At 53.1% G+C, this 27,824-nt stretch overlaps 10 protein-coding genes across 10 annotated transcripts; 3 read left to right on the top strand and 7 right to left on the bottom strand.

Annotated features, from left to right (window-relative positions):
* Positions 1-593: 593 nt before the first annotated feature.
* On the top strand, positions 594-2,270 carry J4E86_000119 (uncharacterized protein; the record flags this gene model as incomplete). Its single annotated transcript, XM_051440696.1, has 3 exons — positions 594-1,124; positions 1,176-2,018; positions 2,088-2,270. 3 exons carry the CDS (start codon positions 594-596, stop codon positions 2,268-2,270), a joined length of 1,557 nt encoding a protein of 518 aa, XP_051306867.1.
* Positions 2,271-2,676: 406 nt separating this feature from the next.
* J4E86_000118 (uncharacterized protein) lies at positions 2,677-4,180 on the bottom strand (the record flags this gene model as incomplete). Its single annotated transcript, XM_051440695.1, has 3 exons — positions 2,677-2,804; positions 2,868-3,492; positions 3,545-4,180. The coding sequence occupies 3 exons, from the start codon at positions 4,178-4,180 to the stop codon at positions 2,677-2,679; spliced, it is 1,389 nt and encodes a 462-aa protein (XP_051306866.1).
* Positions 4,181-4,880: 700 nt separating this feature from the next.
* PHB2 (Prohibitin-2, subunit of the prohibitin complex (Phb1p-Phb2p)) lies at positions 4,881-5,944 on the top strand (the record flags this gene model as incomplete). Its single annotated transcript, XM_051440694.1, has 3 exons — positions 4,881-5,058; positions 5,133-5,557; positions 5,609-5,944. 3 exons carry the CDS (start codon positions 4,881-4,883, stop codon positions 5,942-5,944), a joined length of 939 nt encoding a protein of 312 aa, XP_051306865.1.
* A 277-nt stretch (positions 5,945-6,221) lies between these two features.
* Positions 6,222-7,685, bottom strand: J4E86_000116 (uncharacterized protein; the record flags this gene model as incomplete). The annotated part of the gene is made up of 1 exon (XM_051440693.1): positions 6,222-7,685. The coding sequence occupies one exon, from the start codon at positions 7,683-7,685 to the stop codon at positions 6,222-6,224; it is 1,464 nt and encodes a 487-aa protein (XP_051306864.1).
* A 1,020-nt stretch (positions 7,686-8,705) lies between these two features.
* On the bottom strand, positions 8,706-11,170 carry J4E86_000115 (uncharacterized protein; the record flags this gene model as incomplete). Its single annotated transcript, XM_051440692.1, has 4 exons — positions 8,706-9,123; positions 9,175-10,406; positions 10,443-10,755; positions 11,121-11,170. The coding sequence occupies 4 exons, from the start codon at positions 11,168-11,170 to the stop codon at positions 8,706-8,708; spliced, it is 2,013 nt and encodes a 670-aa protein (XP_051306863.1).
* A 1,128-nt stretch (positions 11,171-12,298) lies between these two features.
* On the bottom strand, positions 12,299-13,102 carry J4E86_000114 (uncharacterized protein; the record flags this gene model as incomplete). The annotated part of the gene is made up of 1 exon (XM_051440691.1): positions 12,299-13,102. One exon carries the CDS (start codon positions 13,100-13,102, stop codon positions 12,299-12,301), a length of 804 nt encoding a protein of 267 aa, XP_051306862.1.
* A 1,346-nt stretch (positions 13,103-14,448) lies between these two features.
* Positions 14,449-17,046, top strand: J4E86_000113 (uncharacterized protein; the record flags this gene model as incomplete). Its single annotated transcript, XM_051440690.1, has 1 exon — positions 14,449-17,046. The coding sequence occupies one exon, from the start codon at positions 14,449-14,451 to the stop codon at positions 17,044-17,046; it is 2,598 nt and encodes an 865-aa protein (XP_051306861.1).
* A 282-nt stretch (positions 17,047-17,328) lies between these two features.
* On the bottom strand, positions 17,329-18,438 carry J4E86_000112 (uncharacterized protein; the record flags this gene model as incomplete). Its single annotated transcript, XM_051440689.1, has 2 exons — positions 17,329-17,375; positions 17,397-18,438. 2 exons carry the CDS (start codon positions 18,436-18,438, stop codon positions 17,329-17,331), a joined length of 1,089 nt encoding a protein of 362 aa, XP_051306860.1.
* A 1,611-nt stretch (positions 18,439-20,049) lies between these two features.
* Positions 20,050-21,412, bottom strand: J4E86_000111 (uncharacterized protein; the record flags this gene model as incomplete). The annotated part of the gene is made up of 4 exons (XM_051440688.1): positions 20,050-20,258; positions 20,316-20,702; positions 20,752-21,205; positions 21,263-21,412. 4 exons carry the CDS (start codon positions 21,410-21,412, stop codon positions 20,050-20,052), a joined length of 1,200 nt encoding a protein of 399 aa, XP_051306859.1.
* A 2,330-nt stretch (positions 21,413-23,742) lies between these two features.
* J4E86_000110 (uncharacterized protein) lies at positions 23,743-27,244 on the bottom strand (the record flags this gene model as incomplete). Its single annotated transcript, XM_051440687.1, has 3 exons — positions 23,743-24,489; positions 24,539-25,158; positions 25,396-27,244. The coding sequence occupies 3 exons, from the start codon at positions 27,242-27,244 to the stop codon at positions 23,743-23,745; spliced, it is 3,216 nt and encodes a 1,071-aa protein (XP_051306858.1).
* Between the last annotated feature and the right edge of the window lie 580 nt (positions 27,245-27,824).

Genomic DNA, 27,824 nt, shown 5'->3' with positions numbered 1-27,824 from the left:
GCATACAGTACCGGGGCGAATAGCCTCGTATCTACACTAAACCGACCAACGGGAGACAGGGTCGAGATGCATGGCTAAGGCGGCCGCGATAGACTACCTCCACCCTAGTTACTCGATAGAATCGAGCAACGTGTATTCCAGGGTTCGCCGATGCTCCACAGTCCCCTGACGCCATGTTAGTTGACCCATATTCTGGCTACAATGCCCCGAGAGGATCTTTGGGCTGGCCCATACCAACGGGTAGATAAGGACCTGTACCCCAGGTTTTGGCGTTTTTGATAACGACTTACTGAGCGCATCTCTTCTCTCAAACGTCTTCTCTGTTTGAAAGTACCGCTTGGCCAACTTTCAGCAAGATACAACCTACTTTCCTCTTTGACATCTGTTAGGCGCAACACCAAACGTGCCTTATCAACGCTTATCTGCAGCTCACCCGGAGACGCCCACCTTCTTCCCCGCGTTTGCCGAGTTCGGGGCTTGTTCCTGTATATAGCTCTTGCTGTTAGCACGGAGCTGAGCACTTTCAGACTTCTTTGCGCACTCTTTTCTTCTCTTCGTCTTCTCACAGTCGATTACAGTTCCAACTTGGCATCATGGCACCCCACGCAACTACGCCTCCACCCGTCTCCCACGAGCAACCCGTTCAAGCCATCATAGTTCTTGCCTCATCAAGAGCAGTTGTTGCTGGTCGGTTAACTGAGGCTACCATCGTTGTATCAAACCTCACAGGAAAGATCACTTCCATCTTCCACTCAGTACTTCCTCCTACAGACTTCCCTGAGGGCACCCCCTACACCGACTACTCGCCACACATCCTACTACCTGGCCTAGTTGATGCCCATGTTCACCTCAACGAGCCTGGTCGGACGGAGTGGGAAGGTTTCTGGACTGGTACCCGAGCTGCAGCATTCGGCGGTGTCACAACTGTCATTGACATGCCCTTGAACGCTATACCTCCTACAACTACTGTTGAGAACCTCAAGATCAAATGCGAAGCATCACAGGGAAAGTGCTGGGTTGATGTAGGCTTCTACGGTGGTATCATTCCCGGTAACTCAGGAGACCTCAAGGCTTTAGTCAAGGAGGGTGTTCGGGGCTTCAAGGGTTTCCTGTGCGACAGTGGAGTGAGCATATTTACCTCAGCACCCTAGCACGTGACACTAACCACTCCCTAGGTCGACGAATTCCCCGCCGTCTCATCCCTCGACATCGAAAAGGCACTCCTAGAACTCAAAGACGCAACAACAACACTGATGTTCCACGCCGAAATGATCCCACCCATCACCGACTCTGTAGGTGACGACGTGCAACAATCCCTTCCTCCACTCGCCCCCAAAGGCCCATTAACTTCGTACGACACATTCCTGCAATCCCGCCCGCCATCCTTCGAAACCTGCGCCGTAGCCGAAATCCTCTCGCTAGCCCATCTCGCCCCGGACCTGCAACTCCACATCGTGCACCTCTCTGCCATAGAAGCCATCCCCATGCTACGTAAAGCGCGCGCCGACGGCATCAAAATCACAGCAGAAACATGTTTCCACTACCTCGCCCTCGCATCAGAAGGTATCCAAGAAGGCGACACAAGACATAAATGCTGCCCACCTATCCGCTCCCAGTCAAACCAAGATGGTCTCTGGGAGGAACTGCTCCAAGACACGGCTGATGGTGTAATTCAAACAGTCGTCTCAGACCACTCGCCTTGCACGCCTGAAATCAAACTCTTACCTCCGCATCTAGCACCTAAGAAAACGGGTGAGAGCAGCGAGACCGAAGTCCAAGGACCAGAAGGAAAAGGCGATTTCTTCAGCGCTTGGGGCGGCATCTCAAGCGTGGGCCTCGGTCTACCTATCCTGTGGACCGAAGGCACAAAGCGCAATCCCGACTTCAGCGTCGAGGAAATCGTACGCTGGTGCTGTAGGAATACGGCGAAGCAGGTTGGGCTGGAGAAGAGCAAGGGCGATATCAGTGTGGGTTTTGATGCTGATATTGTTGTCTTTGACGATGAGGCTGAGTTCTTGGTATGCGATTTCCAATCTTTTCTTCCCTCCCTCTATTTACGGATGGGCTGTGGGCTAACGGTAATGCAGGTCGAACCAAACACCATGCTCTTCCGCAACAAGGTCTCGCCGTATGAGAACAAGACGCTCAAGGGTGTTGTGAGGGAGACTTGGCTACGCGGTCAACGTGTCTTTTCGAGGACAGAAGGGTTCCAAGAGAAATCTGGGCCGCAGGGTAAGTTGTTGCTTGAGCCGCGCAAGATGAACGTTTAGGTCATGAAGGGTTGGGGATGTGCTTTGGTTGTTATGAAGGGTGGGCTGCATATACATGGTTGGGACGCTGCATAGAGCATGTAGTGTTTGACGTCTTTCCTTGTTTTACTGCATAGATGGTGTTTTTCATTTGGGTACGAATTGCATAGAAGATATTTACAATCTGAATATAAACCTGAGTACGAATTCGTACTTCAGCTTACTTTCCTTGCGAGTCACAAACCAAACGCCGCGTACATATCACCGGCTCCTTTTGCGATAAAAGCAATGCCATGTAGTATTCCATGCCAGCTAACAAACAACACACCGAGAACAATGCCTTTCTCGGCTACAGCGTATAGTACACATCTCTCAACCCCTATGGATGCACGTCCCTTGGTCTGATACCAAGCCCCTGGAGAATGGTCTACAAGTATTTCTTGGGCGCACCGCCTCGCCTCTTCTTGTAAACAATGTAAGCACCTGTGATCATAATCTGAACAGCGACCGCGATGAAGAAGAAGGTCATTAGGCTGGGTCCGTGGCTGCCAACAACTGTGATACCGAGTTAGCTTTACTGTCCTCTCAAAACGCATCGGATCGGGGATTGTCACTTACCATCACCCATCATGCCAGGCAAACTTGACATGACGTGTCCGTGGTTCCTGTCCAGGGCGTGATGAATTTGCTGCATCATGTCCTTGTAATCCTTGTTCTCGATGTCTCGCAGTATCTGCATAGTCGTGCGCTCAACCTTTTCCATGTTGCGGATTGTGGCCGCGGCGCGGTCATCCATGGGCACAATGCGACGATGGAGTTCCTCCCAGCGCTCCATGTTCTCCTTGTGGATGAGTGTAACGGTTTCTGCGATTTCATAGACGCGGTTGTTGATGATTTGGATGCGGTTGTGGAGGTCGGCGAATTGGTCTTGTTGCGAGCGGATGTTGCCTGCTAGGACATCTTCGAGCATCTTGGGGATGTCTTGCTGGGAGGTGGAGGAACCGTAGTTCTGCTGCCCTTGGTTCTGCTTATGTGTCTGCTGCTCATGGCCTTGTTGGGCGGCGAGGTTTTGCTGTTGTTGGTGTTGTTGCTGGGAGTTGATGTAGTCCTTCTTGCTTAGGTTGGGCTCTTCGCGCGTGTACGAGTTGGTGGTAGAGACGACGAACTTGTGGACTTCGAAGGAGTCGGGGTTCTCGGCGGAGGAGGCGCTTACACCGAAGTAGTAGCCTTCAGGGAGATCGACCTAGAGGAATAGTTAGTGGTGTGTATCTGAGCGCGTGGATTTGAGAGCATACCTTGTTGGTCTTGAAGCAGGTTTCCCCGTCTACAATGACCTCTAGGAAACCCTCTGCGTGGTGCAATTTGATAGGCGTAAGCTCTCCACGGTTCCTGTATGCATAGTCGCATCTGCCAAAGGCCAATGTGTCAGGGTCAGGGTGAGCCCTGATGTCCTTGGTCCCGTCGTTCAGGAAACCGCGAACAGAGCCACCGTGTCCTTCATACTGATCTATGACGAGTACCAGTCCGTCAAACTTGGGAGCCGTATACAGGCTCGCTGGTGTTTCCCGCGCTTGTGAATCCTTGATGTACCACAACTGCAGGTTACCGCCTCCACGCTCCATGCCAGTCGCTCTGAAGTCCAACTCGGCCGTCCAGTCGCCGCTGTGGTGTAGCGGGTCCTGCGCCCATATCGAACCACGCTTGCCTCCGGGATAGGGAGGTGTGAGGATGATTCTGTCGGAAAGAATCTGGGGCACGTAGTCGTCTGAGCCCTGAATGACGAAGTGAGGGACTGTCGTGTAATCGGGCGAGATTTGTTGGCCAGCTTTCTGGCCAAAGCTGAGGTTGTCTATGACATATTGGGCGTGCGCTGTGGAGAGAGCGAGGGTCGACCAGGCAATGGTCCGCAGCGATTGCGGTGTGATGTGCATGTTGGAGGGGCGCAATGCGGTGCTCGGGTTGACGATGAGGCTCGACTCGGGGTGCAATTGGTTGCTCGATTATATTCGACGTAGTCTATCTATCTGGAGTCTTGTCAGAGGGTTGTCGAATGGGAGCTAAAGCAGTGAACCAACGTACCTCCTGCTTGGCTGATAGTAGCTTCACCTGCGTCGCAATGGTTCACGCGACGGTCGCAAGTCAATTAATCGAGAGTGAAAGAAACAATCGGGTATCACGAAACGATGGCAATGCACAAGAAAAGAAGAACCGCCGCCAGATGGGCAGGAACGAAACCGAATGGAGATGGGGGAGCTTATGGACAGCTGTGCTTAAGACGGGACTACCTATGACATTGATTGGGTGGTCTATGCGCCGAGATACTGCGACAACTCTGGTAAGCCACCATCCAAGATGAGACGTCAAGCCCGCGAGGACATTCGACCTGTGGGTACGACAGTGATGGAATGTTTCAAGCGATGCACGAACGACCGAGAATATAGTCGCAAAAGGGTCTAGCCACCGCGATACAGCAATGCGGAGGTTGCTTGGCGGTTCGGTGCGGTCGGGAGTCGTGATTGGCCGACTACCATTTTCTCATCGTCGACTACCTCATGACCGAGCTGCATCCGCCATCGTCGCCGCCTACACGTCTCACGCACCCCACGCCAACCCCTCACCCTCACGGCTAACATGTCTGCACCGGATCCCAAGGAAGCCTGGGCGCGCATCCAGAATGAGCTTACTCGACGCGGCTCTCGATTCGGTGGCGCGGGCGGCGGCGGACCACCGAAGGGCCTCTTTGGAGGTCTTGGAGGACTGGTACTAGTTGGTGGTGGAATCTGGATGGCGAACAATGCTCTGTTCAACGGTACGTCTTCTTTAAAGAGCTCTCTCCTGGGGCCTTCCAATGGCCATAATATGAATGATGCTGACTTGCGACAGTCGACGGTGGTCACCGAGCAATCAAGTACACCCGAGTAGGCGGCGTCCAGAAGGAAATCTACAGCGAAGGAACCCACTTCCGCATTCCCTGGTTCGAGACACCCATCACCTACGACGTGCGCGCCAAACCCCGAAACGTCGCCTCCCTCACCGGCACCAAGGACTTGCAGATGGTCAACATAACCTGCCGTGTACTGTCAAGACCGCGAGTCGAATCTCTGCCGCAGATCTACAGGACACTCGGCACCGACTACGATGAGCGTGTTCTGCCATCCATCGTCAACGAGGTTCTCAAGAGCGTCGTGGCGCAGTTCAATGCCAGTCAGCTCATCACACAGCGTGAGAACGTCAGTAGGCTGGTACGCGACAACTTGGTCCGAAGAGCAGCGAGGTTCAACATCATGCTCGACGATGTCTCTCTAACAGTAAGTTGCCGCCCACCTGTTCTTACCCCACCATGGTCTAACACTAAATAGCACCTCGCCTTCTCCCCCGAGTTCACCGCCGCAGTCGAAGCCAAGCAAGTCGCACAGCAAGAGGCCCAGCGTGCCGCCTTCGTCGTCGACAAAGCCCGCCAGGAGAAGCAAGCCACAGTCGTCCGCGCCCAGGGTGAGGCCCGATCTGCCGAGCTTATTGGTGACGCCATCAAGAAGAGCAGGAGTTACGTTGATCTAAGGGAGTTCGAGAACGCAAGGAATATCGCACAGATTCTGCAACAGAGCGCAAACAAGGTCTACCTCGACAGCAGGGGTCTTGGTTTGGACATCAGCCAAACCACAGCGGATAAGGAGCAGAGGGCGAACAGGAAGTAAGAAGATGAGGCGAAATGCGTCTCTGAGGAAATACTATTCGAAGACAACGCCATGTATAAATATCTCTGGGAAAAGCGAGGTGCAAGCGTGCAATTGTGTAGCTTTCCACTCATGACTGAATAACAACAAAGTACTCCAACTCAACCCGGCTGTCCTCATGGTACGAGAGGTGTATGCAATGGGCCAGGCATGCCACTCAAAAATGACATGAAGAGGATGGAAGCAAGACTGTGTCGAAAGGGTAATGGTATTAATGCGCAAGTACTACATAGGGGTATCACTCTTCGCTCTTCCTCTTCTTCTCCGCATGTTCGTCCTCATCTCCACCAGCAAGCTCAGTTCCATCTTCACCAACCTCACTCTCAACCTCGTCCACAGCCCTCTTTCTCTTCTCCGTCCTCGTAACCTCCTCACCAGCCGACTTCTCCGTAACAAACAACGTACTAGCCGTCTCCTTGACACTACTACTACTCTGCTCACTCACCCCCTGCTCCACCACCGCCTCTCCATCCTCCTCCTCATCAACCAACCCCAGATCCGCCGTATTCTTATCCGGATCCTCGAGCGCAGCCTGAATCTTCTCAAGCCCCATATCGTCTCCCTCAAGCGTCTCACTGATATCAGGATCCACCCAGCCCTCCGTGTAGCTGCCTCCAAAATCAATGATCCAAAGCTCGTCATTCGCGTCGACCATGAAGTTGTCTGCTTTCGCATCACCCCAAATGATACCATTGTCGTGAAGCAATGACACATACGCCGCGCTCTTTTCACTCCAAACACGCCTCTTCTCTTCGTCCACCGACGACCTGAGCAACTTGGTCAACGGCGTTGGCGCATCGATGTTCTCTAACAACAAGCCCATGACTTCTGTCTTGCTCTTGCCCTGAGCAACAAACCCGCGGAGGTGGGGAAACTTGATATCCAGATCTAGTTTCTCGATCTTGCGCAGGATCTGTATCTCACGCTTGACAGAGTCGGGTTGGTCGGCTACGACCGGTTTGAAGAAGTACGTCTCGTTTGTTTCTTTGTGGAGGACTTGGCCTGGGTGTGCGGGGGGTGGCATGCTAACTTCTGACTCGACGGTCAGATCGTTGGCGTTGAGCCAAGGGAGCTTGTAATCTTGCATGTATTTGGGGACTTTCATGCGGGGGACGAGGGCTTCGATTTGGGCTTCTAGGTCGGATGTTGTTTCCAAGAGTTCTGGTGAGAGTTCTCCGTTGGCGATTTGCAACGTGTAGAAGTATGTCGGTCCGTGGTACCATTCGTAGAGGGTGGATTCTTCGGGTTCGCGATTCGGTGGTGCGTAGGTGTTTGTGATTTCGGAGAAGGAGGCGAGGATCCAGTTTCGCAGTTCGACGCCTGCGCTCGCGGAGTCTTGATCGGCGTCTTCTCCTGCTTCTGAGACGTCGTCCTCCACATATTCGTCGTCAGAGTCGGCTGTGACGTCGATGCCGCTATCCTTTCCCTCTGAGCCCTGTCGGTCTTTGTTCTTGTTCTTCTTGCTCTTCACTTTGGCTTCTCGTTCTTCGGCTAGCTCCTCTTCGCGCTCGTCGGCTTCGCGAAGCGCAGATATCTTGTCGAGGTATTCATAGTAGAGAGGCTTTTCAGAGGACTTCTGAAGTACCTTGGGGTCGACAGTGACGTGGAAACGGACATCATTGATGAGAGCTGTGAGGGCACAACTATCGTCGTTGTCATAGGAAAAGTGTAGGGTATGCGCTTTAGTGGTAGTCTGAGCCATGGCTTCAAAGAGTGTGTAATTGGTGCTAGGAGTAGCGCCGAGAGTATGGATGTGGATGGCCTCTAACATGAACGACGGCACACTACATCTATACTGACATCGCAACAGCCCACAGACTCAAATCTATCCCTGCACCGACATCATCGCTATTCCGGATCGCCGACCTAATCGCATAGCAAATGCCATGCCACATCATAGGGGGCTTTGTCTGACCCATGCATCTACATCATAGATGTCGTCCTGATCTGCAGGTACGATCGAGACAGTGGAGAACGGCACCTTCGGGAGCCATTCTAAGTGGCTGGCAGGTGCTGGTGCGTCAATAGATCCGATCTGGAATCGACGTCAGGGTATCGATCTGAAACTGTATGAAATTGGAAAGGTTGGGGTGAAAGGGATCGGGGGCTGGCGCGTCGCGAACACGGGTGCGCGCGATCAGATGTCGTGACGTCAACTAATTGCCGTGACGACTTAGCGCTTCTGCGTTCCTGTGACGACCATCCCCAATTCGATAGATCAGATACATGATTTGCTTTTTGTCAGCTTGTTGGTTGACCAGGGAATCACATGTAAAGAATCTGTCTGGATAGTGATGTTTCAAGATGAAGTTATATTTGTCGATTGACAAGACGTCCAACATTGTCGCATTGCTACATAAACGCTCATCGTTCATATCGATGCATCGCTAGCAGAAATACTGCACTAGTTCTGACGTTCAATCGTCGAGATAGCCAAACCATATACGCCGTTTTGAAATAACAATTGTGCCTGCCAAAAGAGCGTGATCCCCACGTCGTGCGGCCCCTATAGTAACAAAAACCAGAAGCGAAACATGATCCTTTCCTAAGAATGATCTTAGATCCTGTCAAGATCTTGGAGAGCCTGCCCAGAAGTAAGAATTGAAAGCAATGCGTTGAACCATCTTCCAGAGATTTCGCAAACGCCGAGTCATTATACGTCGTAATCCATAACAGTTATCATACAGCCTCGCAGTGGCGTCGTCGCGTCGAGTAGGAATATTCATACGGTGAAGTCCAAAAGGTCGTAGGATGAGGAGTCCAATGAGGTAAAGTCGCCCATTGCCTTCATCTCAAGGTCGAACTGAGAGTATGAGGTGTCAGGCATGGTGTCGAACAACTCATCGAGAGCGTCTTTGGGCTCGATTGGCGATGTCGGTGGTGTTGTGAATTGATGAGACTGGACAGACGACCGTGATGGTGACGACGAAGCCTTCAGAGGGCTGGACTGGACTGGCGCGCTCGAACCGTTTGCGGACCCTGCGGAAGCGGGCCGCATGTCGGCGGGTGACATGGGAGGCGTATGCGAGTGTTGAGAGAGCTGTTGGAGGATGTTCATTGACGCAGCGTCGCTTGAGTAGTTGGCAGACGCAAAGCTCGATTGTGCGTCGTCTGCGAATGGGCTTGATGAGGCCTCAAAGCTATTACATGTATCAGTATTGTATTGGACAAAGTGTGGTTGAAGAACTAACCTGAAGGGATCCGCTGAAGCGTTCATGGAGTCGTAGCTTTGCGAGTGGGACAGAAGCTGGGGCATGTCCTGCGATTGAGCTGGTTCGTAGCCCTCGAGTGGTGATGGCGATCGGGCTTCTGAGTACGGCGAGCCAGCTGAGGATGGTGCTGCGGATGCTAGTGCCCGCGACCTGCTGGCCTTCTCGACACGCTGCTCCATGTCTGGACGATTCTTCTTCGGTCGGCCACGCTTGGCTTGTCGGCGGACTGCGTCAGGGAACCCACCGACACACATACCACGCTGACGGTGGCGCGTGAGGGCATCTTGTCGTGCGAACCCGGCGCCACATGGGCACTTGTAGGGCTTGTTGCCTGAGTGGATCTTTGCGTGGCGCTTCAGGTCATGCTGGCGAACAAAACACTTGCCGCATCCATTGCACTTGTATTGACGATCGCCAAGATGGGTTTGAACGTGCGATCGGATGTTTTCTCGTCGTCCGAAGACCTTGCCGCAACCATGGTAGAGGCAGGTCCACTTGCCAGTTGTGGTATCTTGTTCGCTGATGTAACGCGCAACTTCTTCAGGTGCGATGCCAGTGAACTCGAAGCTCGCGTCAACCTCAAGGTCGTTGAAGATCTGAGGCTGGGAGAATGAGTCCATGGGGAGTCCGTTGATCGACATTGAAGTTTGCGGTGTGGGCAACAGAGCTGGTGTGTGCGAAAACATCATCTCTTGGTGCTCTTCGATGTTCTCTAGGAAAGAGTGCATGTCTTTCTGCTGTTGCGGCGAAGAAACTGGCGATGGCGACAAAGCATCGGATGTGTAGTAAGAGGACGACTCGTAACCCATGTCGGCATCTGGGTTGTCAAAGTCGAAAGTCATGGCTCTGGAGGTTGGCTCGAGGTTGATGTCACCCATAGCAGTGAAGCTTGGGTGCTGAGTTGCGCCAAACGAATCATGGCTCGGTAGCTGCGCTGGCTTTTGCGGTGTCGCAGTGGGGGTTGGGAGGATGTTAATGAAGACTTGTCCACTTGAGCCATACACTGACTGTATGTGCTCGTGGAGTTCTTTCAGTTGCTGTGCAGTGGGGGGTTTAGAGGGGGATGAGGGAGGCTGCTGGGGAGACTGCGCACGGAGTGTCCGTCGTGGAGTCCGCGGTGTGATGGGAGAGATCTGTACTGGGGACGCCAAAAAGGAATCCTGGGGGCCCGGCTGGGGCTGTCTTAGCGGCTGCGCTACTTGCATAGATTGCTGTGGTATTTGTCCTAGATTGTTAGTATTACTTACCGTACTGTCCTCCTGCTGGAAGGTGGGTGTGTCGAAGGGTCCTGGTCGTTGGGTGTAGTCCTGGTGTTGGGCTTGTCGGGCGGCATGGATGGGGTCTAGGTTGAGGCCGCGTAGATCCAAGCTCATGCCGCTTCGGTTGCGTCGTTGTAGTTTAGCAGGTGGTGCTCGTACTGTGGGTGCGTCAAAAACAGCTGGTGTCGAAAGTTGTCGGCGGTGCTGAATCCGTTGGCGCTGGATGCCGGCTGGCATATTTGTGGACAGCATTTCGTATGCAGGTGGAGTCCGGAGTCGGTTCTGGAGGAGGGGGATAGTCCTGTGGTGTCCGAAACTGATATGTTGTTAGCAACTGATATCATGTGATGGCCCGACCACGATGAGATGGAAGCCTCGAGTTGAGAGAAAACGACTTACCTCACGCAGTGCAAGCGGCGCTCCGCCGGGCGGTTAGTATCCTTATGGAATCCTCAGTACAGATGCAGTCTCCCAGTAGCCTGCGTCAAGTAAGTGTGTGGCCGAAGCCTGTGCGTGTGTATATGTGTGTTGGTAGATATGTGATCAGTAGCAGTCGCTAAAGCAGCAATCGATAGTTGAAACGAACAAAGAGATGTGGATGCGAGAGATGAGTAGCAAAGTGGAGGATAAATGCGGAGGAGGATATGACGATGTATAATGCCTTACCGGGTCGGGTAAACATTGAGCTCTATCTGGCGTTGCCGCCGCAACGACATGGTTCCAAGGTTACCCGGAGCCGCCCATGCACCAGAAGCGAGGCTAGGCTGAGACGGCGATAGCGCATCTGCGAAACGCACGGGGCGCCTGGCAGTCCGCGGACCCGCCCACATTGATTTTGGTACTTTTCGAATTCCTCTGGTCCCTTCTCCCCGCAACCTTTGCATCTACGTGAGGAAAGCATCTCGAAGAGAGGCTCAGCGTTCAAGATGCAGATCTTCGTCAAGACCCGTACGTTACCACCCGCACACACGCTGCGCCGCCATCATCGCCCTGATCGCATGCGCGGCGCCACCTAGAACTCAGCGGCTAACAATCTCCCAGTCACGGGCAAGACCATCACTCTCGAGGTCGAGAGCTCTGATACCATTGACAATGTCAAGTCCAAGATCCAGGGTATGTAGCGACACATCATTCCACCGCCGGTTTCGCGTCTAACACCGCCCAGACAAGGAGGGCATTCCCCCGGACCAGCAGCGTCTGATCTTCGCCGGAAAGCAGCTCGAGGATGGCCGCACTCTTTCGGACTACAACATCCAGAAGGAGTCCACCCTCCACTTGGTCCTCCGCCTCCGTGGTGGAGCCAAGAAGCGCAAGAAGAAGGTGTACACCACTCCCAAGAAGATCAAGCACAAGCGCAAGAAGACCAAGCTAGCGGTCCTCAAGTACTACAAGGTCGACGGTGACGGCAAGATCGAGCGCCTCCGCCGCGAGTGCCCCCAGGCCGAGTGCGGTGCCGGTGTCTTCATGGCCGCCATGCACAACCGCCAGTACTGCGGAAAGTGCCACCTCACCTACGTTTTCGACGAGGCCAAATAAGCGCCTCGCCACCGGGGAACGCGATACGATCGACAACGAGTTACGGCATCATGGCATATATCGGAGGAGCTGGATAGGTTCCACCACAATGTCGGACATCTAGAATCAATCAAACTCGTCGTGGACATCAGATGTTGTTACAATCTCCAATGCGTGAACCTGCCGCCCAGCGCATACGCTGCGAGCCTCGTACTGCAGTTTGTGAGACTGTGCATCATTACAAATTTCATCACCCACTGGGCACAAAGCATGCACGTTTGAATCGTGGTATCATCATGTCGTTATGGCTGCGGACCACTACCTAGCGACTACAAACTAACTGAGGTGCACATCACTACGACCGCTCCCAACATGCCAATCATTAGTATCGAGAATTGCTCCCCCGACATCCGCACAGCCGCTCCCAGTTGAGCGTTACCGCCTGGACCTGCGATCTCGCCTTGCCCACTCGTACCACCCTGGCCGTTACCATTGGTGTTCCCACTTCCCCTCCCACCCGATCCGTCATCCGCCCCATTTCCTCCAACTTGACCACCGTCACTCCTTCCGCTTGTCTCAATCTCAATGTCCTGCATAGGCGTGCCCGGTGGGTTGTTAACGCTGTTGACCTGAGTTTGGAAGTCGACCAACGGGTTTTCGATCATGGCGCAGGGCATTCGTCCACCATTTGCGCTGAGCGGTCCGGGAGCGGGTTTCGTAGTAAGCTGCGAGGCACCAGGGAAACGCTGAATGCTATTCGTAACGCTGATGGGAAGATTGAAGATGGTGTATCGGTCCACGCCATTCAGTCGATAGTTCTGGTGTATGCTGATGTTGTAGTCCCCCCTCGCAGTAGAACCCTCATCCTCGTTGTTGTCTCCGACCAAACACTCAGGCCATTCGAAGTTGATGTGCTTGACTGTTTGACCACTCTCTTGATCTAGTATGTCTGCGAGTGGTGGTGTGGACGTCGTTATGTTCGATATAGTGAAGTTCTTCTGCGTAACCGTAGATGTAAGGAAGAGCGTAAAGTTAAAGACCTGGGTGAGCGGGTCCGCGATATTGCGTGGCGGCACTTGGAGTTTGCCATCGCCTGAGACATCGAGCGCGATGTGAAGGAAGTCGCCGCCCATAGGCGTAAATGGCTGGGGCTTGTGTTCTTGTTAGCAGGAGCATCGCGCGTCTTGACACTTCCACCTACTGCGAGGATGATTCCTAAGCCAGGTGTAAATATTCTTCCATTGACGATCGTGAACGCGCTGTTGTCGGGTCCATTGTTTTGTCCATTACGATTATTATCGCCGTTCTGTCGTCTCTCAAACCCCCCATGATTTGGCGACCACGATCCCAGCATCTGCGCACCGACGGCATTGTGCATTAGACATAGTGAAAAGAGTGAAAGGAACGAGAAAAAAGAAGAGGAAATCATTGCTCAACAACGATGCATGCTGACCAGCAGTAACGACAGAAGGAAAGAAGCGCGAAGGACAGCCTGAAGCAGGATATGTCGTTAGCAGGGAATCAAGGAAGCGCAATTACAGCGAGGCTTCGTAACCCGCGATAGCCGGTGGAGGTGTCGAGTGCCCAGTGGCCTTTGCATGATGCTTGGTAGAGGGCGAGAACTGGCTTTCATGCAATATTGGACGAAATATGCCTTATGAGGCATGCGAATTTCATTTCGAGACGCGTGGTGTCTGAGGAGTGATAGTTCGGCTGTGGTTCAGCCGGTGGGGGCTGCTGTTCGCTAGGCCGTTTCTTCTGTGTCTCGGGCACCTTCGCTCGAACACGACGCATCGGCGGGACTCACCACTTCTGCGACTTATGATACCTAGCTTCTCTCCGATGATGAAGTGTAGAAACACGGTCTTACCTCGTCTTAAATAGCTCTCTGTCCAATCCAGCACTGCGCTCACCCGAAGTGCTTGTCGGGCCTCACAGATAGCCGAGCCTGATGCGGAACAGCAATGACGAGCTCAGATTTGTCGCCACCTTATACAAGAAACAACCTGAACAGGTCTAGAGCCTACATCGACGTTAGGTTATCTACTTTGCATGTTCTCATGTTGATGTAGGTTGCAGACCTGTTTAGCTTTTTTGTAGGTGGACATGGTGCGCAGAAACCGCGATATCGAGTCCATGACGCCCGCAGATGATCGACCCGTATCATGGCCTCATCTCAAGTACTTGAGGCAGTGCTAATAAAAAAACTAACATAACATTGTCGACGTTGCCAACTCTTCACAGTACCTTCGCGACACGAAGCCACAGCATATCGTTGTGTTAACACCAATTACGTCTCAAGATGACACTGTAGGCAATGTCAGCGCACTGTCAAAAGCTGCGTTGCTGTTTGCAAACATGTCTAGATCCATGCCAGACTACAAAGGTCTTACTTCGCTCTCGACGGGCAGCAGCTGCCATCCACTTTAGATCTTACTGACCCTCCTGGTGAGTGCTTTAGAGGTATCTTCGCTAAACCATGTGCAAATCATGCAGAATTCCTGGGGTTGCCCCTCAAGAAGTCCGACATGATAAGTCTACTTCGTTCTCAGCACCAAAAGACGACGCGGCAAAAGAACAAGCTATCAACACTCCTCCAACGACTTTCCAGTCATGGTTGTTTGGCGTGCTCAGCGGAGGTCAAGATTCCTGGATCATGAACTACATGAACTCAGAGTTCTATGATATTGCCCGAAATGCCATCAAAGAGCGCACTGGAGGTCGAGATGTCCAGATCCTGATCATGACATGTGCCGCTCTCAATGCTGCTCGTGTACAGCTTCCAGTCATACTGAGCGCGCTTTTGAATCAGGTAAAGCCACAGGTCACTAGTTCTATTACCATTAGTGGTTATGACAGTGTACTTTGTGGCGGTTTGCTGACTCTAGCGCGTGAAAAGGCTGAAGAAAGCCGGAAGCTTCGACGTTTTCGCGGAGAGCATCAACTCCGTGCGGTTACAGGCGAGCTTTCGCTTGTTGCTGGAGAGACAGAAGGCTCGTTCTGGCACAAAGGCAAATTGTTCATGCTTGAGATTCAGCGCTCTGGCACTGCGGACAAATCAGAGCTCGAACGGTTGCGCACTAATGACTTCTTCACAAGTCTTCCCGATCCTTCGGGATCCATCACCGTTCGGTGTTGGGGACACAGTCGACAGCCTATCACAGAGCTGTTTGAGGATGTTCAAAAGCAGGTTTTGGAAAGCACAAAATTGACCGTAGTCGAAATGGGAGTGCATGGAGACAAGAAGTCCAAGCGCAACAAGCGTCCTCTTTCCTCTATCGATCTTGACCCAAAGATGATGCAGGATATTACCCAGGACATCGAGATGTTCTTCCATAAAGACTCCCAGGCTTGGTATGAGAACAGCGGTCGACCCTACCGACATGGTTACCTTTTCGCAGGCCCACCAGGTACTGGCAAATCGTCGCTGTTGGCTGGGATTGCCTCGCACATGAATGTGCCCCTGTATATCATCAACTTACAAGGTATGGATGACTATGACCTAAGGGAAGCTTTTAGTCGAGTTCCTTTCCGGAGCTGCATTGGCCTTGAAGATATCGATTGCGTCGGGGTCGACGTCGGTAACCGAGGCGCACAAAAGTCAGATGCGCAACCCGGAGCTAAGTCTCAGTCGTCAGGTTCTGGGAACACTGAAGAGAAGCCCGAGATGAATGCGCTGGAGACCATGCTGGCACAATTCATGGAAAAACAAAGTGTCGCAAACTACAGGGTGCTCGACCAAGTCAAAGCTATAAAGGCGGCTACTCTAGAAGTCCTAGGTGAGCCTGAAGACTTCGCTAACGCAACCGATCCGAAGAAGACAACGAAGGACTCTGAAACCACGGATTCTACACCCAAATCAGTAACCCTTTCGGGCTTGCTTAACGTCATTGATGGTGTCAATGCCACTGAAGGGAGAATAATTATCATGACGACAAACCATCCAGAGAAGCTTGATCCAGCACTGTATCGCGCTGGTCGTGTAGAGCGCAAGTTCGATATCTCCTACACAAGCAAAGCCAGCTCAATCATGACCTTCAAGCGCCTCTTTGATCACGACGTTTGTAAACGATACAACTCAGAAGCTATCCATCGTTTCGCTTTAGCCTTCCAGGCCCAGTTTCCGAGCAAGTCGCGCATCACTACTGCGGAGCTTGCCAAATACTGCGGTCAATATCGTGGAAGGCCGGATATTGCTGTCCGCGAATTTGCTGACTGGCTACAGCGTGGGGCGGAGAAGTTCTCATGTCCTGTTGACTACGCTAATCTAATTGATGAGGAGGGTATCTACAACGTTCCAGAGTCCTTTGATGATGAGCTCCTACAGGTTAGCGCGGATGATCTGGTGGATCCCATCACAGCCGTAGCATCCGGTATTGAGGTAGCTGCGAAGATACAAGGAGATCACCGAAAGTCGGGATTCTGGAACCCTTTTAAAGCCATCAATACTTGGCTCTTGGACTCTGGAGACCACACTGAAATTGAGTCTATCGAGGCTTCACTCTCAGGCGTCGAAGAATGTACAGAGCACACTATCGAGCTTTCAGCTGACCCACTGCATAACCGATCACTCCTAGAGCTACAGCACACCGACACTGAAACATGTCATATCGGAGAGCCCTCCCCGGAGCCCCTCGCGTTCGGTATAACATTCGACCCTCTAGATCTGTCGCTTGACGGTCGGAACGCACAAATCTCCGAAACCCGCATCGGCCCTGGTCTTGCGACGCCACAGCTGGGATGCTCATCAGCACTTTACCCCTCACCAATATACGACTTATCTCCAGGGTACGAGGACAGCGAGTGGAGTGATGATACTGAGCCTCTGCTTAAGAGCTATGTCTCGACTGTTGAAGCTTCCTCAGTTTCGTCAAACGAGTCGGCCTGGGACGAAGCGCATCATAATCAGGCTAGTCCTATTCGCTCGGTGGCCTCAGTCAAGTTCTCGGAGCCAGGGAAATTGGCGCTAGCATCGCCTCGCCCCATCGTTACAGACTCGGTTGCGTCTGAACACGAGCGCCATGATTCTGCTGTCGAAGACTCCGATACTGACGAGTTCGACACTGCAGAAGAGTAGCCTAGCCTACATAGTGAGCGACTGAAGAATCTGGTCGGAAACATAGTTCCTAGTAAAGGGGGCGTGTCTAGTCCCTCAAGCCGGATAATTGCACTGTGAGCTCAGGTCAGGCAACTGGATAGTATGTGTGGAAAGATTCAACATTAGTGAAATCTACCAGTATTAAATGTAAATACATCGCATTCTCATACATTCGTGTCATTAAAGGAAACAAAGTAAAAGTCTATTGGTATCAAAGAAACTCGTAACAACCGCATGCGCAAGAGGACACGCAGTCTCGGGTTATTGCCAGGGCTGGCTATCGTATCGTCCGTTATATTGAATGTGATCTGACGACGCCGACGACGTACTCCCTTGAGTATTGTGAGCCGCCGAGTGTGCCAGTATTTCCTCCTTGCTCCCCGCAAAGCTAATCTTATCGTCACTGTCCTTGCGACTATGGCTCTGGACCGTGAACTCTGTTGTTTTGATAACGGTCGAGGGGAGCTGGTCGTTGTTTGCTTTTCCGCTGGTAACGTGTACCTCCCATTGTTCCTGGTGCTCCGTGTTTGTGGCTAAAACGGAGCGTTGATGTCCCGTTCCTCGAACCGTTCCTAGCGCTACGGCCGCTGACCTGTTTCCTCCGTTGCTGTACGAGCTAGCACATCCACTCCGAGCGTTCCGAGTCAGGGCGACGAGGCGGTTAAGGATGCTGAATTCGAGCTTGAGCTTGATGCTGTACACGAGCGGCTTCCACGATGTCTGGATCTCGAACATATCCGCGAATTCGAGGCCTAGGATACTGAAGTCCAGGAGGATGACGAGCAAGTTGACGAAGATGAGGTGTTGGAGTAGGCTTTTCGTGCCAAAGTTTCCAATCGTACGTTCCATACGGAGGAGCTTCGTCGTTTCGTATACGTAGAGGCCGGAGATGATGAGTTCCTGGGCGATGAAGACACTGAGTTGGATCTTTTCGTAGATCTGGTAGGGCTGTACGAAGGGTGTGGGGTTGTCGGAATTGTTTCCGTAGACCAGGACGATGATGGGAATGTGGAGCCATATGGCGTTGGTAATGATCATAACCAGGACGGCTTTCAATTTCTTCCTATTGTGCATCACGATGTGTAGTCGCGAGTAAAGCACAACAGACTGTCCGGTGATCATCGCACACCATCCTACCAGGATGAATGTGGCGTAAATGTTCTTTTGCGGAATATTTGCGAGGTGCATGAGCGTGTAGCCGATGGCGTTGAAGACGATGCCCCATGTCGATATGGTGAAGCTCCAGAAGTAGAGCCCGCTCCGTCTCTTGAACAAGGTGAAAATGTAGACATTAAGTTCGAGGAAGTTGTAAAGTGCTATGCTCAGGAAGACGGCCGCAATGGTCTTGGAGACCACGATGTCGACTGCCATCGTGAGGCAAGAGAATGTGTGAGGAAAAAGCAGTCAACGAAGCGAAAGGTGGAGTTTGAAAGCGGATCTGGGGATCGCCTCCACAAGACTTGTTCAGCGTCCAGCTAGGTTCGGTGTAACCGGGGTATCGCCATGAATGGGTAATCTGAACCTTCCCATGCTACCTATCTCGATTTCAGCCGTACTGAGCCGCAACCGCAGGGGCTTTACGACATACCGATCCTGGTCCACGCGGAAACCGACCCAGCAAATCCCTCACACTGACAGTCTGTTTCGTCCGGGGAGGGCGGAAGACATCTCATGAGACCCTCCTTTGCTTGGCGACACATCATGTTCGCTTGCGTGAAAGCCCCCATTGGTGGGAGTTGAATGGGATTCAAGCCACGCTAGCTTGAATCGCAATCAGATATCGGTCCGTTCCTGCTAATCCTCAACGCGATGTCAGGTTGCGATTCGCTCCTGTAGCCTGGTCAGCTTCCCGTAGCTAGCATGTCCCCGTCCAATTCTATTTTCCTTGAAAGACCCCTTGGCTTTACGATCAAGCATCGTATGATGATCTGGACCGTATTATCTGTAAGATATTGCCATGGGTATTACAACGGCCAGCAGCCGATGAACCTCTGACCCCTTCACATCTCGCGTTCGGATACTATACGTGAGGCCTGGATGATCTCGGTACCATCGTCGGTGCCTCTTCTTGTCCATGCACAGTCGATGGAAGGTTCTCCGGATCGACAAAAAAGGAAACACAGGGCTAGAAGCTTCATGCGCTTCTTCGACCTCCACTAACGGACGATACCAATACTTGGTTCCCGGTGTCATGTAGAAAGCGCGTCGGTTTGATACCTCCTGCTTGGACCTCTTTGCTTGCAGTACGTGATTTAAAGTTTGAAGTACCTGCAGTATGGGGGAAGCGCGGTTCAGAGCTTCTAGTTTCTGTGACCATGTGCCAAGCAGACGGCGTGCTGTTCAGTCGCTGAGCCACGCGGCATGAACAAAATGCGGTCTTTGCATCATTTGATCAGTGAAAGATTTGCGCACTTCGAAATCGTGAATGTGTATTCCAGCAGCGTTGCATGATGAGACCCAACCTGCTCAGGTGCCAAAGAGGAGGCAGTGCTGTATCGCTTCGTGTTTTGTCTGGTGTCGAGGTGGCGTTTAGCAATGTAGGAGCCGGGAGGCTACCTTTCCATGGGGTCCGGGGTTACGCCGACTGGAGGTGGCGGCCCTTTTCTCGGGCCTCGTGGGCTTAGCTTCCCCTGATGCTAGGCCTGAAGGTCACGTGCAGCTTTGCGAACCTGCGCATTGGACTCCAACCCCCGGGGGCCAATAGGTAATTAGTGAATGTTTAGTGAACGCCACCATGCAACAGCGGCCTGCAGGCGAACTCTGGCCTCGGCAAGGCGAACCTGATCAAGAACACACCGAACGCAGGTACTAGTACGTTGCATCTTTGAATCCTCTTGGGCAGCATTGTCACTTGGGCAGTATTCAATCTCTGGCATTGTGCAGCTCTGATATTTCAAATTACATTATTTGTCTATTTGTGCGGTACAACACATTATGGTATACTTTCAGTAATCTAGACAGTGACATTGACGGATTCGTCGATCACTGAATGGGTGCTCCAGAGGCGCCCAGGGTCGCGTAGAATAGCTTGGTCTGACCGGTGATGATCATCCGTCCTTCTCCCGCAAACTTGAAGTTGGCTGCTGTCGTACCAGTGTAGATCTTTCCAATGAGCTTGCCTGAAGGGTTGTAGACCCATACACCATCTCCGGCACCAGTGTAGACACGGCCCACGGAGTCGGTGTGTACACCTGTCATGGAACGTTAGCGATTGCATTCAAGGTTGCATGTCCACGTGCGAAACTTACCATCAGGGATACCAACGGGAAGGTAGGCGAAGGTCTTGCGGTTGCTAAAGGTACCATCCGCACAGACGTCGAACGAGTAGACCGACGCAGGGGCGGTGAAGTTGTAACCGTAGAAACCCATTGCAATACCAGTGTCGGCGACGTAAGCCTTCCTGCCATCGGGCGACATGGTGATTCCGTTGGGGTGACCGAAATCATCAGCAACAACGGTTAGCGCACCGGTGTCAAAGTTGTACCGGTACACCTGCTCTCTAATAGCGGGTACGGGACGGAAATCCTGGAGGTATCCGTAGAGAGTGTCGGTGAAGTAAAGATCGCCATTTGTTGGGTTAACGACCAAATCGTTCAGCGAGTTGAACTGACGACCGAAGTAGTTGTTCACAAGAGCTGGGATGGTTAGTTTCAATCTTTGTTTCTGGGTGATTGGGATACTCACTGGTGGTGTTGTACGGTGGCAGAGGGTTCATCATGTACAATGCCGATGGCACGTTATCACCTTGGCCTTCACCGGCGAAGATAATGTTGCCCTTGTAGTTGGTACCGCCGTTAGGGTTGATAACCTGGGGGGTTGAGGTGTCGACGACAGTGACAGGTGCTGCCTCCAGGGATCCATTCCTGACTTTCTCGGCATCCGAAAGACTGATCTTTTGAATAATGGAAGACTTGTTCAGTCCGGTACCCGCAGCCTTCGCACCAGCGTTCTGGACGAAGAACACCTCCTCTGTCGGAGGGTACCACGTAACAGCCTCGTGGAAGAGCGGGTCCGACTCTGAGGTTGCGATGGTGGTCAACGAAGGGTTCTCGCCGATGACGTCGTAGAATTCCTCATCATAAATGTGGAAAGGCTTCTCCAGAAGAGAATCGGCCGTCACACTGGGCCAAACGAAGAGCTATGTCGTTGTTAGATCATTTCGAGCTTCATGAGGATGTAGAGATGAAAAACGTACCGATGTCGCATTAGCCTCAGAAGGTGGTGGGACTGTCTCCAAGACATTGAAGCTCTTCTGGTCAACGACCTGTGCAGACTCAGGTACTGTCCGCGCGAAAGCACAGCCAACTGCTGCGCTAGCAGCCAGGAAGATGGATGTAGATGGCATCTTGATGTGAGATTGACCGACTGTACATCTCTCAATCGCGGAGACTGCCCCATTATATGAAGCAGCTGTCCGGATAAACCCTTGACCGTTCTCGTCCCGGCAAAGAGAATATTAGATTATCTCGGCAGAACCCATAAAGCGGCATTTTCGTCATCATGCGGCTCGCTGGGAAACCATTTGCGGCATGGCATGGTGGAAGAGGGCCGATGGCGTTCAATTAGCCCAGGGTTAGAGAGGCCGGCGATGAGGCTAAGCGCAATGACCCCGTGGGGTTGGAAGGTGTCGGCATATCGCGACCCCGCTCTTGGAGTCGCGCAACGGATTTCAATTGCGTCAGAGGAAGCACGCTCATGACTATTGACGAAGAACCTTTCGCTCATTGGATCATTCTTCAATACCGAAAGTTTGTTGCGCGCAACTTGTAGGCTAAATTATCGTACGGTACTTCGATTGCGCTTGTCGTATGTTCCTTGCTTCCCGATGCACACCAAGCCGCTGTGCCTTCTTGGCACAACAGTTTGACCGGTCGGGGTTACTCGACCCGCTACCCGTTACCGACGTGCTTTGGACAATGCACCAGAAGCCTAGATTCACCTTTTCGTATCCAAGGCCACGGGCGGAGATACATTGCCGCATGGGGTTGCCGCAGAATTGGAGACTCCTGGTCAATATGCCCATGTCCCTATATCTCCCAAAAAGCTTAGCCTTTTCTTATCGATACATCCCAGGTAAAATAGCTACGGATACTATGTGATCGGCCGTTCACGTGCAGATTTGACCGTAGGATTCAGCACTGTCGACATGCAAGTGCCTCCACGCCTTCTAGATCCTGAAATTCCAAGCTTCGGGCAGTCATTGTCAGCTCACAAACATTGGTCGAAGAGCTAGCTCATCGCTTTTGTCACTTAGCCCAGGAGGTAAGCACGCTTTCCGTGTCACTCGAATCAAGAAAGCCCCTCACGGCTTTTGCCCGTCCGAGACTACGACGCCCTACTTAGGTACTTTGCTTCTGATTAAGGAGGGAAGACGTAGTTCTACCGATGCGAATGAGAGGGAACAGCGTGATTGAACTCCAGCATAAGTCAACTTCAAATTGACTTCCAAAGACCAAAGAGGAGAGCCGAAAAAGTGCTTGAAAAGCAAGTCTATCAAGAAGGAGCTTACACGTCTCTCCCAATAGTCAGCTTATCTTCAGCGCCGGACACCAGAATATCTTGTCAAGTCAACCCAAGTGTGTCTTCCATACTAAAGTCGTAAGCATACGCGCATAGCCACGTTTGCTATGGCACGCGAGCCCTATATTACCGGCACTTCTAAGAATGCCAATAGAATTTCCTGACAAGCTATCCCTTCATACGCCATGCACAAGGCATGACATGACCGCACTTACAGAGAGAAATCAGTGGCTAGTCTGTCTGTCATTACGGTGGCCTTGTATTTTCCGTGGAAGGATCATCCTTGTCGTATGTTCGGTATTTGAACAATTGTCTTGATGCATACACAGCAGCAATACCCAGTGTAAGCCAAGGACGGAAGCCCAGTCTTGCGAAAGGGACTAAAACACGTGGCCTCCTCTCGCACCCTCCATCTTCCTTCATGGGCTGGAATAGACGCGATGGCAGTACAGTTTCAGCATATCACATCACATCACAAGTCGCAAGAAAAGACCAATGATTGGGTCATGAAATCGTGAGTGATATTGCTCTTTCAACATTACCCTTCCATGTCCGCCGTCCCCACCGCCGTAACCCAACCGGCCCCAAGAGACCCAGCCTCCACAACTCCACTCGAACCCCCTACGTTGATACAGTAAAGCCGTACCAGTCATTCAATACGAAAAGAGAAGAAAACAAGGAAGAAGAACGCCAATCCCCATTCGCGCTATTTTCCAGCTGCGAAGGTATCCTCGTGGGGGGATGCATATGCAACGCACAAACTCCGAGATAATGGCCAAACCCAAAACCTGCCCGAAAAAGGGACAACCTTGTTACCCCAAGATATCGTGGCCGTAACGTTCAGAAGCTCGTAATAAGAACAGTGGTGAGAAAACAAAGGAAAAGTATAAAACAGAAAACAGACAACTCGTCGCAGAGTGAGTCGTGAAGCATCGGAAGTGCTTTTCCCTTTTTTCGATCTCAAAACGCCAGATCGTCAAATAGTGTACAAGGGTGATGTTGATGATGATGATGTCGAGGTACCACAGTATCGCAGGACATTCGGAAAATGGCTGCAGATGCACGTCGTAACCAAGACAGTGTTTGCGCGGAGTAAACGGAGCGGAGTAGTAACAAGAAAACAATAGTGAATGATGAGCAGCCTCGCGCAAGCGCTTAGCTCATATCCATCATGTCCTCGAAGAGGCCGTCCTGGTGTTCATCGGCGTAAGTGGCAAGGACCTCATCGCTGGGTCCGAAATTGCCTTCGTAGATGGTGGCACCAGCGCGGCGTCTTGACTCAACCCATCGGCAACCGTAGCATTGAAGGACTTGCTCGGCAGTTGGTCGCATGTCGGGGTCCCGGTTCAGCATGGCGTAAACGACGTGGTCCATCGAGTTAGGGTCGTTGCGCTGCACCATGAATGAAGGTGCGCGGGCCAGCTCCTCCTCAGGGTTAGAGGCTGGCTTGACTGTAATGGACGCCATTGAGTCTTCTGCGGCATCTGACATGAGGAAGCCATCCATAGAAGGCCTCGCTGGCTCAGAGACCGGGTCGCCATGGGAGTCCCGACTCAGTGTGCTACTGTCGGCGCTCCAAGTTAGACTGGGAAGCACGTTCTCAAACTCGCCCGATCGTAGCTTTTGCCAGTAGTCGCCATTCTCGGGAATAACGCAGTTGCCAGCAATCTCAGCCAGCATCATACCAAGGGCAAAGACGTCCGCAGGCTTATCGAATCGACCAGAGAGTTGCTCGGGTGCAAGGTAGTGGCGGTCGCCTTCGCCATCAATGCCAGCTGGAGCTGGCCACTGACTCGCTAAACCGAAGTCGGCAATCTTCAGTCCACCCTCAAAGTCGATGAGGATGTTAGCAGGCTTAAGGTCGAGATGGATGTAGCCAGCATCGTGAATGGATTTGAGACCCTGCAAAAGGATTAGTGGTGTTGTGAACAAAGACTATAATTAGACATACCATCAGAAGTTCGAGCAGGATCTTCCAGATGCGGAAGTCATCGAGACGGCTATTAAAGCCAACGGTGTCGAGGTATTTCCTCAAGTTACCGCCCTCGCAATACTCGGTCTGGATGTATAGGTGTTGGTCAAATTCCCAGTGGGTCTTGATGTCCAACACATGCTCGTGGCCCTGGAGAGCGTAGAGGATGTCGACCTCACGCATCTTCTTCTGACGGTCTCCTGCGCCAATGTAGGCCTTCTTCGACTTCTTTACAACCCATACTTGGCTGCCGGCGGGCGACCTCAGCGGCGAGACCTTGACCGGCTGACTCACACGGTACACTGTAGAGAATTCGCCCTCTCCGCCATCGAGAGGCTTGATCTCATGGAATCGTTCACTCAAGGACTCATCCACGTCGTTCTTTGTTAGACCGATGGGGATGGCTCCTTGGACACTTCCAAAGAAGCCGGAGTCACGTGGCGTTGTCGGTGTGGCGGGCGCAAAGGAGCCAAAGCTGCTGTTGAAAGGGAACGATCCCCGTCGGTTACCGGAGATCGACAGCTTGCTCGCATCGAGAGGGGCGAAAGACTCGTGCGCGGGAGTCTGTGGTGACGGTGCGCCAAAGAGGCTTCCAGCTGCTGTAGAATGTTTAGTATTGCTTTCGCTATCCGATGACTGGAGAGATGTGCGGGCAACCCGCCGCGAAAGAGACAGAGGGCTAGCCAAAGTATTGGCTTGCCGCAGCAGTCGACTCCTATTCGCGTTGAGGGCATATGCGGAGGGGGACTTATTAACCGTTGACTCAGACTCAGCGTCCTCTGACAAGCTGTCTTCATCCGGAAAAGTCACTGAATCTATACGAGATGTGTACTTACTCGTTGGCCGACCATCATTATCGGGTACTGCAAACGTGTCTTGGCCAATGGAAGGGCGCGAGCGGAACGTCTTACGGCGCAGGCTGCTCTCCTTTGAACGACGGCTGGACCCATGACTGGGCTTGGTCGGTGTGGGTGGCATGTCATCCGCGCTGGATTGACTGTCGCCCATCCGGTTCGCTGTCGGTGATTGTGTGTCCGGCTGGACATCCTCATCGTTATCTCCGTCGATACTCACAAAGCTGCCTCGGCGTTGCATGGTACCGCTCATACCACCGAAGATGCTTGGTCGACTGCCGAAAGCCTCTGTTGAAAACTTGGATACGTTTGCACTGAACGGTGTGCTAGGCGTGCCGAACTGATGTTGCGGGCGAGCTTCATTGCCAAAGAGGCTGCCACTCCTCTTGACCAAGGGTGTGTCAAGGTTGACAGTGCGGTCTGCTGCGGCAGGGGGGAAAGACTGGCGCTTTGATGGCGTGTCGGGCATGACATAGATGCCTCCTGCTGCAGGCTCATCCGCATTGCGGTTCTTCTTGGACAGAAGGCCGGTCGAGAAGGCGACAGGTGCCGGTGGCGCAATCTTGAAGGGTGTGTCGAACGAGTCTTGCGTCGACTGCTCGCCATCTGGGGCATGCGGGCGCCCGATACCGATGGGAAGTGAGCGAGAGAAGTGTGGGTTGTTGGGCATCGGAGGCGGGGGGAATGCAGGGCCGCCCCATTGAACGGCTGGAGCCCGGGGAGGAGCCATTGGTGTGCCGCTCAGGCTGGATGAAGCAGAAGATGGTGTATGCGCGTGTGAGAGTGGGTGCGGCTGTGCTGCACCGGCTCCGCGAGGGAATGGCGTTGGCAAGCCCATGCGCCCGGCGTCAAAGGTAGACTTGCGGAAAGGCGTCTGGACGGGCGGTGTTTGGGTGGTTGAGTTAACGGTGCTGTCGAGGGACATGCGGTTGCGCGTCTTGGAGGCAGCCGGCCCAGGCATTGCGAACTCGCCATCGTTGCTCGGCTTCCGCGGGGTGTTGGATCGCTGTGATAGGGTCGACCTGCGCAGTGACGTTGTGCGGCGGACTGGTGATGTAGCACCCGAAATAGGTGAGCTGTTGAAGGAGAAGCCGTTCGTCATGTCATTGTACAAGCGCGAGCTCTCATCGGCAGAGATGCGCGGTGCGGGGGACGGGTCGAATATGCTCTCGAAGTCGTTTCCGAGGCTCGACACGCCGTGCAGGCTCCGGCGCTTTGCCATGGGACTGGATCCGGGCGAACCGCTGAGGTTCATCAGTCCATCATTGCGCTTGAGCGGGCTTGACTTTGCTGGTGGCGCGGGCGACAGCTCGGGGCGGCGCGCAAACTCGAACTTGATGGGCTTGTCGTCGACTTCTAGTCGCTTGTCCATGTCCATGGTGTCCGGGGACTCTGCGCTTGGGCGTCGCGCCGGGATGTTTTCTTGGCCGGGCGAGTGTCGCGTAATGAAGGGCGTCGCGTTGCCCACGTCGGAGGTCTCGGCCAAGGCGCGTCGCCGGGGACTCTTGGAGTTGCTGTTGCGCGTGCGCGGCGATGACCGGAAAGGGCCTGAGCGTCGCAAGGAGAACTTCTTCTTGGCCGGTGCAGCTTGCGCTAGTGGTGACTCAGGGAAGTTGGCGATGGGGCTGGTGACCTTGTTCGCCTTGGGAGAGAATGCGCGCGCAATGGCGAGGGGCGAGATGGGGGAGCGGGGCGTGTCGGAGTTGCGGAGTTGGAAGCGCGACTGTTTGGAGGGTGAGCGCGACAGAGAGCGGCGGAGCTCCTGGAGGTGGGAGAAGTGGGTGCTGTCGAGTCGATAGCTGTGGGGTCCGGTTGGTGAGGGAAAGTGCATGGTGCCACATTCGCGACTGGGCGAATATCCGTAATCCATGGCTCGCGTAGTGGGAGCCGTCTGGAGTGAGTCGGGATGTTTTGGGATGAGACGGGCAGATGGCGGGCGGCGATGTCTCCCGTGACGTGTTGACGTGTTTTAGGCAGGCGCAGAGGGCATGGAGATGAGTGCAGTCTTCAGTCGATAGCGATGGCGCGGTAGTCCTGCTGGCGCGTGGTGGATGCGGACCGTGGTATGAATGCGTGGAATGTCGTCGGCAGGCGCGCGATGGCGTAGTGCTCGATGCTGGCCGGGTTCCGTGATTCCACCTTCAACAAGCAACGGCCGAAGTCCGGTGGTGCTCCATACAAGGCCTGGTGATGGAGGGTCCTGGTGGGGAAAGGATTGCTGGAGGTGGAGAGAGCGTGTTGATGTTGACGGCGTGTCGGAGGGTGATTTGCTGTGTCGTGTACTGGGGAAGCGAGGGCGCAGGCGTCGCGTGTTTACCTCCGCACGTTAGTCAAGTATAGTCGCAACACACGGCAGGCGCGTCACAACGCGATGATGCAATGGCGAGGGGAGAGTGCAAGCGATCGAGCGA

The sequence above is a fragment of the Alternaria arbusti genome (genome assembly GCF_024043155.1).
Source record: "Alternaria arbusti strain BMP 1465 chromosome Unknown scaffold_1, whole genome shotgun sequence".
In the NCBI taxonomy this organism is placed as follows: Eukaryota; Fungi; Ascomycota; class Dothideomycetes; order Pleosporales; family Pleosporaceae; genus Alternaria; species Alternaria arbusti.
The sequence above is the reverse complement of the archived record's forward strand: the minus strand, read 5'-3'. Positions and strand labels throughout refer to the sequence as shown.